Raw genomic sequence first — 10,803 nt, 5'->3', positions numbered from 1 at the left:
GTGTGTGTGTGTGTGTGTGTGTGTGTGTGGTTGTTTTATTGTACCTTGATGTGTAAATCTACAGTTTCAAATGAGTTAAATGTAGGTGTCATATGCCATCAGGTAGAAAAACAAATCTGAGGCTAAAATTGTGCAGTTTCACAGCTGAATAATTGCACTTTATTTTCACTGAATAATTCAGACCCTGCTAACAAAAGTGCTTTCTCTCACGTGTTTGATTTTTTTGATTTTCACTCCTTCCAATTAGCCTCTGTACCAGTTTGAAGACAATACCAGAAGTTAAAAAAGCAGAAATTCATATTTATTTTTGGCTGGGTCAGCTATTCATATTTTTTTAAGTTATAAAACAATGCTATTTATTTCTATTTTTAACTTAATGTTGTGGCTCAGGAGCTAAAGCGTACTAATCCTGAATTCCTGATGCATGCATCAGTGTGAGTCAGTCTATGTGGAACAGTTAAGCAGTGGGAAGTAGTAAAACACATAGAATGAAGTGCAATATAAATGTGGTTGAGTACAAAAGTGCTGTATAGGTATCAGTCCATTTACCAGTGTTGTTAAAGACAAATCAATAACAGAAAGTTGTGCACTTGATAGAATAAGTTAAGTATAACATGGTGTGGTCTTGTCGCAGAGCGCTAATAATCCTAGATGTGTTGTGCTGGGGCCGTTATTCCAAAAAAGTCATGTATTACACATTACTCGTTACTTGTTACTTGTCTTAAAAGTAACATAAAGTACATTACGTGATTACTCACCAGAAAAAGTAATTAATTACGTTACTCATTACATTGCTTTGTCATTATGAGACGATGCGTTTCAGATCAGTTTACAGAATAATTACCAGTTAACAAAATAAACCTTAGATGACAGTTACATGTACCAGCACAAATCCTAATGAGGACTCAGGGGCATCTTTCTTTTAGTGTTTGCATATAAACACGAAGCCAACAACACAAAGCAAAGTTGAAAACCAGCCAAAGACAACTTAAAGTGATTCTACTGTAGACAGATAGAAATGGATGCTACAACGCTGCAAGCCTGACTTCTTATCACTCCTTTTGTTACCTGCTAAAGTTCAGGCTCTGCGTGCTGAGTTGGGTTCAGCATGCGCTCAGCTTTAACATCAGTCTAGGTTCTTGGCTAGCTTTGTGTTAGCATGCTGTCACTGCAGCTTTCCCAGCTGAAGCTGCGTTAGTATTACAGCGCGGTTGTTTCTGTCCTAGACGCAGTTTGGATTTCACCATCCTGCTCTTGTGCTTATGTGCAAGAAGAAGAGTAATTTCAAAAGGCTCAATGCTAGTTACTGCTAAACACCTATCAATCAAATGTTTTACACATTTTGTCACAGTTGACACAGTTTTACTGTAACTGTGTATGTTTGTGTTTTAGATCATCTCTGGTGGAACTGGAGAAAGGGATCAAAGGCTTAGTAGTGATGTCACCCAACTTGGAGGAGATCTTCAACTGTATCCATGATGCCCGTGTACCATCGCTGTGGGAGAAGGTGCAAACACACACGTGCACACAGTTTATTACAGCTACCAGTGCAGGATAGTTATGATCCTTTACTGATCCTTCTTGGGTCAGTCTCCTTATGCAGATGTATTCTTCTGTATATGTCTCTGCTAGCTCAACATGTGGGTCCGTTTTTTGGGGTTGTAGAAATGCAAAGACCTGTTATGAGATTAGACTTCTAGACTAGAAGTTCATTGAGGTTACAAAAACATTAACCCAAATATGCTCCACTGTCTTAATGTGCATTCACTGGTTATCTTTTCTCAGCTGCATGAGGCCGCTTCTCACTGTTTAAAAATAAATCGATGCACTCACACGTCCTATGTGTGAAGCACACGTTCTAAGTCATGACAGATGTGAAACTGCATGTGGTACTTTCTGATTATCTTACTTCATAAAGTTGACAGACAGACTACAACAAGGATGGACTGCTAAGATCAATAGTGCTGAGAAAGCTACTTATTGGAAAATTGGGCGCACATGAAAAGCCAAAGAAGATTTTGCTGAATCAGAACTGAAGTAAAACTGAAAAGGAGTAACAGGATGCGTGATTAAAGGCATACTGTGAAGAGAAATGTAACTTTTCTTTGGTTTGGCCGTGCTGTACTGTATAATCAAGCACTGACCAAGCATTTCTGAATAAGGGTCGCAGACAATATTTCAATACTGACAGAGCGCTGTGTTTATTTTTCCATTACATATTCTGATTTAATCTGCATTTTAAGCCTTCCTCTCCCTGAGATAGTTACCACAGATTCCTTTGGTGTGTTGCTGCTTGACAGAGGCCCTTCAGATGTCTGCTCTGCACTCATATCACATATTGATCCCTGTGATTGTGATCCGATCAGCACGGATCTAATCTGCTTTGAGCCACTGAAACAGCTGCATGCCTGTCTCTGTGCTCACTCACTGGTCTGTTATTAAATGTGTATTTATCCGTCACCTACGCAGACATACATTTATTGTTCTGGTCTGTCCACACACACACACACACACACACACACACACACACACACACACACACACACACACACACACACACACACAGATGGGCTCAGTGTGGCTCTGGCTGTATTCCAGCTGTGATTCTGTCCAAATGCTCCATTCTGGCTTCATTATCACTGGACTCTTTACAGTGGGGAGAGAACACAGGGTGCTGTCAGCCCAGGTCAAGAGGCTGGAAAGGCTTTTGACTACAAGGGAGTGTCGGCGTGTGTGTTTAGAGTGTGTTTGTGTGTGTCCACTGACAAGGGTCAGTAAGGGCAGTTCATGTTTATAGCCAAGTGTCTGGCTTAGAGCTGTGGATGAAAAGCATGTATGTATGCATGTATGTGTTTTTGCTCATGGGTGCATTTGTGAGAGGCTGTTAGTCAGGTGGAGCATACCTCGGGCTTCAGCAGCCAAACAAAGCCAGTGTCTGTGAACTAATCGTAGTGTAATAAGCAAAGTAAACCTTCCAAGGCCTGCTCCACTTTCCTAAAAAGACCCTGAGCTCATTGTGCTCTAGCCAGGAGCTTAATACAGCTCAATATACCGTATGTGTCTGTGCGAGTGTGTGTATCTATTTCCTTTTATAGGAGTATTGGATAGCTATTAGAGTTGCTGCCTCCAGCTGAGCGCCTCTGTTCTGCTGATCACTTGTAAACCTGACGACTCTCCTTATATTTCTTCCCATTCCAGGCTTTTTATTCATCTCTTGGTCTTTTCACTTCAGTTGTGGCTTACTCTTTTTCCTCCTGCTCTCATTTTGTGCACTAGTTCAGTCATTGTCCACCTCCATTCTTCATCGTCTGTATCTCATTCCTGTTTGTATGTTGGAAGTATTACCTCCATTCTGCTCTCTTTCTTTCTCGTCACGCTTCATCTGATCCAGGCAGCAACTACGGCCCCTCAAAGAGTGTCCTGCTTATTTATCCCTCCGTCCCTCCATCCCTCTCTTCTCCGCCCCTCCTTGGCATAGCAGGCTGTCATTAGTTCTGAGCTCTCAGACTCATGGCTTTAATTTTGGCCTGCCTGCCTCTCTGTCTCCGGCCATTTTGTATCTGGTTTCCTCACAAGCCTTTGCCTGTATTTGTGTGCGTATGTGCGACGACCATATAATGAATGTGTGTGCGCCTAAGAGACATCTTAAATTAATCATTAAATTGTATATTGTCAATAAAGGCTTGGTGGCTTTCCAGACATGAAGCCTACATTTTGAAAGCATTTAGCTCGTCTGTGAACGTGAGGGCCAACGGGAAACATATATCAATAAGATTGATGCTTATCAGTGTTGCTAAGATGGTATTGTACAGTGAAATTATTACACCCATCTTCAACCTAGGCATCTGTTTGGTCTTTTTACTCTATGACAGCCCTTCTTGGCAGATATGGCGGCTTTAACGTCAGTGACAATGCTGAAAGGTTTAATAGCTAGTTTCTCTGAAATGGAGAATTACTAAGTCATGCTGATATTTATTGTTTTGGAAAGTTACTAGGCACGAGCCATTTTCCAGCTATATCTTTACTGTTACAGCTAACACACGTGTTTTGATTATTTTCACTCTCTGAAATTATAGAGAACTGTGACGGAGTCTGTCACACTAACCCATTGTTGTAATTGTTGCTTTTGAATAAAAGGTTTTTAAATCAGTGAGTAGACTGACAGAAAAAGTGGTTCGCGAGCATTTATTCTTTGGATCTGAGGCATTAATTTATACGTGACACGCCTTTCATTATACAGATATTTTTGTTTGTAAAGCTGTGTTTGGTATTTCACATTGTGTTTGATGTTACTGCAGATAAGATGACTGATAAGCTACTGAAAAAAACAGATATGAGGGGATATGACTAATGCAGGAACAGTTCGTCTGTTCTGCTTTTCCTTATTTTCTGTCGTATATAAAATTGTGGATGCTCACATTAAACAAAATCATAGTTTCAAATATTAAGGCCATGATGTCTTTAAAATGATTCCTTCAAAGATGGCGACCAGGTTTGGTTGCACTTGAGGTTTGATTGCAGAAAAATGGATATAGCTCTTTTTATTGTTATTGTTATAGTTTATTTTTTATAGTTTAATCATTAATCAACAAATTGATTGGTTTTTGTTGATTGGTTACAGTATGATGAAATCAACGCCCCTGAGTTATACTAATTGTTAGAATCATCGAAGCGCAGGTGGGGTTTGTGGCAGAAATCGTCCACTCCAGCTTGGTAATCAACCAAAGGCCTTGTGCAGAGTTTACATTCATTTGAAAGCCTGACTTGTCCACCCTAGCTGGAAAACTGGAAAACCAGTTGTTATCTATCGTCCGCCTTACTCAGACTTTCTGAATTCTCAGACTTTTTATGTGATTTAGAGCTCAGCTCAGATAAAATAATTATTGTGGGTGAGTAACTTTAACATCCATGTAGACTCTGAAAACCCTCTTTTGTCTAAAGATTTCCCAATAACGTTACAATAATCGACTACACAGCAGTGGCAAATGGATTTCATCACAGTAGATGTCTTTCTGAAAGCGCTGTAACTAAGTTTAAGTATATAATTCATCCATTGTTATCTTCCTCAACGCCTTGTGCCAAGACGGTGCAGAGCAGCTTAACACTACTGATGTTGATCATCTTGTTAATATCTCTACTTCTTCACTGTGTACAACTCTAGATAATGTAGCTCCTCTTAGTACGTGACTCACTGGTATAACTCTCAAATGTGTACCTTAAAGCAGATAACTCATAAGCTGAAGAGGAAATGGTGTCTCTCTAATTTAGAAAATCATTATTTAGCCTGGAAAGCCAATTTGATGCTCTATTAAAAAAAGCTCTCTGTAAAGCTAGAACATCTTACTACTCGTCACCGATTGAAGAAAATAAGAACAACCCCAGGTTTCTCTTCAGCTCTGTAGCCAGGCTGACAAGAAGTCAGAGCTCTGTTGAGCCAACAATTCCTTCAACATTAACTAGTAATAGCTTCATGAATTTCTTCACAAATAAAATTTGAATTAATTAATTAATGAATGCTTCAATCTTAAATATGATCAACCTATCTCTAATAATCTGCTATGTACCACAGGCCTTCAAGCTGGCTGTAGTTAAACCTCAAAAAGCATCTCTAGACCTAGAAGTCTTGGCTAATTATAGGCTAATCTCCAACCTTCCTTCCTTATCAAAAATCCTTGAAAGAGTAGTTGTCAAACAGCTAACAGACCATCTGCAGAGGAATGGTTTATTTGAAGAGTTTCAGTCAGGTTTCAGAGCTCATCACAGCACAGAAACAGCTTTAGTGAAGGTTACAAATGATCTTCTTATGGCCTCTGACAGTGGACTCATCTCTGTGCTTGTCCTGCTAGACCTCAGTGCAGCGTTCGATACTGTCGACCATAATATCCTATTAGAGTGATTAGAACATGCTGTAGGTATTACAGGTACTGCACTGCAGTGGTTTGTATCATATCTATCTAATAGACTCCAGTTTGTGCATGTAAATGGAGAGTCCTCTTCACACACTGAGGTTAATTATAGAGTTCCTCAGGGTTCAGTGCTAGGACCAATTCTGTTTACATTATACATGCTTCTCTTGGGCAGTATTATCAAAAGACATAGCATAAATTTTCACTGCTATGCAGATGACACCCAGCTCTATCTGTCCATGAAGCCAGATAACACACACCAATTAGTTAAACTGCAGGAATGTCTTAAAGACATAAAGACCTGGATGACCTGAAATTTTCTGCTTCTAAATGCAGATTAAACTGAGGTTATTGTACTTGGCCCTGAAAATCTTAAAAACACGATGTCTAGCCAGATGCTTACCGTGGATGGCATTAGCTTGGCCTCCAGTAACGCTGTGGGTTGGAGTTGAATCTTGGAGTTAGTTGCTGCAACTACTTGTAGTCAGTCGCCAAATGCAAAGAAATCAAAATCAAAATCAAACTAATCACCATGCAACCACTAATTCCTACTTCTGAGGAGGTGGCGCTCCTGTTCCATAATAGAGCCGTTTCAGGCATACAGCTCTAGCTGTGAACACAGGAGGCCCACCCACCCGTGGCTTTGTGAGGGGCAGCCAGTCTAAAGGAGGGTTGAGGGAGCTAAAACAGCTTGTTTCAGACAGAGGATGAACCGAGGGGCTGCAGTGTAAGAGAAACAGTGATTATTTAGAATTGTGAATCATGCAAAGTGAGTCCCGGTGAGTTTAATAAGAAATATGTGGAGTTGGAAATGAGAACAGGTCATCGTTACTTACTTTTTATGTATTTGATAATAAAACCAATTATCACAATCACTTTTATGCTTTGGTCAGTTATTTTTAGATCCCAGCGAGTCTTTATGTATTATCAAATCAGTCAAAGCAAGTAAAGGTTTTCCTGTTGAGATTTGAAGATGCCAGCATGCTAAGACATCCTTGTACATTTCCTCTCAATTCTCACTCACCAGTTCGGTTTCGTGTGCTAATGAGACCTACAGGCCATCAGTGCTCAGTGTGACTGCACTGAACAGAACTTGTTCCTGTTTTGAGTAGCTGCCAACAGCTGGAAGCATGAAATGGTTGTAGATTTTCCACGTCTCACTCATCGTCTCTCACACCCACCCTCTCCTCTAGGCATACCCCTCACTGAAACCCCTGGCAGCGTGGACCAGGGATCTTTGCCAGCGAGTCGATCAGTTTGCACGCTGGGCACAGACGACCCAGCCCCCCAACTTGTTCTGGCTGTCCGGTTTCACCTTTCCCAACGGTTTCCTCACTGCTGTTCTGCAGTCATCAGCTCGACAACGCAACGTGAGCATTCACACAACCACATGCGCACAGAAGACGGTTATGTAATCCCGCTCACTTTGTGATTGATGGCCATATATTTTTGAGTGTCTCAGCTTGTTTTAACAGACGGTTTTGTGAGCTGAACCCAGTGAATCGTGATTCCAAAACTGAAGATTAAACAGCGAAGATTAAATTTCACACCACATAAAATACACATAATATAGACACCCTACTTTGCTTGCTGCGCAGTGTTTATTTGATGAAAACTACTCTATTGTGTGTCCCTGCAGATATCAGTAGACATGCTGTCCTGGGAGTTTATAGTGTCCACTGTAGATGACAGCAAGCTCCTTTACCCACCAAAGGTGAGACACATTGTATTTCTTAAAATTGTATAGAAAATGACACTAATCTGCCGCCGGGCTACTTTTTCTGATCCATTAGCTTTCAGCTGTCATTACAGCTTTACATCACATCTTTCATCTTCACTCAGACACTGGCTGTGTTTTTCCCAGAACAATCTATTTTCATTCAAAGCAGCATCTCTATTTTCATCCCTCAAATACACTCACGTTTAGATGTTTGGTTTTTTTTATAGATCATGTAAAATGTTTTGATTGGTCATATTTTCTTACATTGTAATTATTTAATTTCTATGCCTGATCTCTTTTCTCTCTCTTTGATTTTTCAGTGCCAGTCTGCACTTCTATCATTTCTTAACTTGATGTTTTCCCTCATTTTTTTTTTAGCTTTGACTCTTTTTCCTTCTGTCCAAACGATTTTATTCTCCGGTTTCTCCCCCACCTTCCCTTTCTGTTCTCCTCCTTCACACCCTCCTTTTTCCTGTCCTCTCTGTACCACTCTTGTGTTCCCATGTTCTCTCTCATGACCTACTGCTTCCCATTCACCTCCTTTCTGAGCCACCCTTGTTTTATTCTTATTCTTCTTTCTCTGCCTCTACTCTAGCTTCTCCGTAACCCCCGCCACCCAAACACCACCACCTCTTGCCATCCATCTTTCTTTCTGCAGCTCTCCTCTTCCCTCTTCTTTCCTCTCCTCATTTCATTATCTAATTCCTTGGCAGAGCTGTTAGTCATGTTTTCTTTAATGCAAGAAGTCACCTCCAAGCGAGTGTTTATATCACTCCCCCTCCCCTTTACCTATTTATAATCCATGTTTTTTCCACGTTTTCCTGCTCATGGCCTTCCATACCTGTCTCTTTGGCCCCTCCAGGACGGAGTCTTCGTCAGAGGTTTGTATTTAGAGGGAGGGGGTTGGGACAAGAACAACTCCTGTTTGGTGGAAGCTAAACCCATGCAGATGGTCTGTCCTATACCCACCATCCACTTCAAACCAGTGGAAAACCGCAAGAAGATGGCCAAGAGTGAGTGAAATTCCTTACTTCGTTTCACAAACTTTTTTTTATGTTCCACTTTATTTATTTTCATGTGGTTTTTTGTCACCTGTGTTATTATGTTCATCCATAAATTGCTTAGTTTGGATTCTTGTTTTTGTTCTCTGTCCCGCTTTGTGGTTTCACTGACTCAGTTGTGTGTCTCTGTGTGAAGGTACGTACCTGTGTCCGTGTTACTACTACCCAGTGCGTGCTGGTGGGGCAGGCCGAGCGTCTTTTGTTGTGGGCGTTGAACTTAAATCTGGAGCTGTGACTCCAGAGCACTGGATCAAGAGAGGAACTGCTCTTCTCATGAGCCTGGACAACTGAAGGCTTTAACAATCACGCACACACTGACTGTAAAACGTTGTTTCTGTGCAAGGTTCAGGTATTCATTGTGTAGTAGTTCTTATTTAATTTTTTTATCATCTCTTTTTGTGACTGAAATGATTTCAAATGTGAGTTCTACAGTAAAGTGAATTCTATATAAAGTAGGATTTTACACCTGAGCTCGACTCGTTCTTTGACTCTTTGAAGCAGGTCAGACACATTTCTGGAAGCTCTCCTTCTCTTATTTCTTTTTTTACCTTTTTCTTCTCTCTGCTCTTAAAATGACCGACTGTGCACTCCTCTCCACAGACCTCCATCAGTCTTTCCATGCTGACCCCCTCTTACCCTGCTGAAACACACACATTAACACACCACCGTCTACATACACATGCACAGGAAATCTCCGACTGTGAGGTATCGGCGCTTACTGGAAACCTACTTCTTTGTAACATCTGGATCAAGTGACTGTTGGGTCACGTAAGCGTTTGACTGTGTGCTCAGTGCATTCCTTGGTAACATGATGAGCTATTACATCTATTTTATGCGTTTTTAAAAAGTAGACAGGTCTGGTCTGTAAGTGCATGAGCAGAATAGCATGATTGGAAGGAATAGTGGCTGTTTTTATTCAGCTGTATATCCAAAATTGGCAAAAAAAAAAAAAAGGTAAAGAAGCCCTTTTGACCCCTCAGCCATAAAAGGCTAATGGGCTATTGTTACCCCGCCATGGCCAGAGTGGCTATCCTCCACCTGAAGCTCAAAGTGACCTGATGACCCCACGTTTGGAAGGTCTTACTGTATAGTATGTTTATCACAATATAGAGGCTGTGAAACACCAGACACCACGACAATGTGGGCCTGCTGAAGCAGTCTTGAATAAAGTAATGGTTCAGAGTTTGTTCTGAACATTGTGCAGGTCCGATCCTCCTTTGTCTTTTCTGCTAAAGGAGGTTTGAACAGTTATTAAGTGGAAGATTTGACCCCATTCCTCCACATACCCCGCAAATTTATTTTAATGGTTAGTGCAGATTAGAATGGTTTGTGTTATTGGCTTAAGCGGGCTGTGTATATGTGAATGTAGTACTAAATGCTTCACATATTTTCCACTGCATATTTCCAGTGTTTATGAGGAGGTCATAATATATTCCTTCTTAGTTTTTTCACACTTAGTGCTCTAACAGTCATGAAAATATGAAGCAATTGCGTTCGTTTTACAACCTTTAGACCAAAATAATGTTGATAGAAATGTGCAAGAAATTAAATTTGTCTTGTTTTTGCATGCACGTATGCAGAAACGTGTCCACGGTGTAAAAAAAAAAAAAAAGCAAGAAAACAATGCAGTTACTCAAGGTGAGGCAGAGGACATTTTTATGCTAATATTGCATGTCTCCCGAGCTTGGAAAAAAAAGGGGAGGAGAGGGTGGGCAGTGGGTGAAGGAGAAATGAACCCATTCAAACAAATGAATTCTAATGAAGCTTCACAGACAAGACGTTTGGAGTCAGTCAGCGCTGTGAGAGGGAGAGAGAGGGAGAAGCCCCGGACTTCCCCACTGGAAAAGGACTCGGCCCAAACTCCTGAAAGGGAGGGCGAGAAAAACAAGAGAAGGGACCCTGGAGAAAGTAAGCTGGGAGGAAGAATGATTCCAGTAATGAGAGAGGGGGAACCAGTGAGGGGGCGGGGGGAAGCTGAGTTCAAGGTTGTATTCAGAATTAAGGACTGTCCCCCTCAAAGACCAACACAGACTTCCTCGAGGTTTAAGAGCCTCTTTATCAGACCTAGGTCTGTGTGTGTGTGTGTGTGTGTGTGTGTGTGTGTGTGTGTGTGTGT

The 10,803-nt window shown here is 41.1% G+C and overlaps 1 protein-coding gene across 2 annotated transcripts in view; it reads left to right on the top strand.

Annotated features, from left to right (window-relative positions):
- Positions 1-9,157, top strand: part of dnah2 (dynein, axonemal, heavy chain 2) — a 60,591-nt gene extending 51,434 nt beyond the window's left edge. For both annotated transcript variants that reach the window (XM_014339044.2, XM_014339045.2), the window contains exons 84-88: positions 1,393-1,507; positions 7,100-7,276; positions 7,546-7,620; positions 8,489-8,639; positions 8,824-9,157. In XM_014339044.2, coding sequence (XP_014194530.1) covers positions 1,393-1,507; positions 7,100-7,276; positions 7,546-7,620; positions 8,489-8,639; positions 8,824-8,978 — 673 coding nt within the window. In that variant the 3' untranslated portion in view covers positions 8,979-9,157. The remainder of the gene's footprint in view (positions 1-1,392; positions 1,508-7,099; positions 7,277-7,545; positions 7,621-8,488; positions 8,640-8,823) is intronic.
- Positions 9,158-10,803: the final 1,646 nt, after the last annotated feature.

The sequence above is a fragment of the Haplochromis burtoni genome, unplaced genomic scaffold, assembly GCF_018398535.1.
Source record: "Haplochromis burtoni strain Fernald_Lab_line unplaced genomic scaffold, NCSU_Asbu1 Contig_265, whole genome shotgun sequence".
Taxonomy (NCBI): Eukaryota; Metazoa; Chordata; class Actinopteri; order Cichliformes; family Cichlidae; genus Haplochromis; species Haplochromis burtoni.
This window is presented reverse-complemented; position numbering and strand designations above follow the sequence as displayed.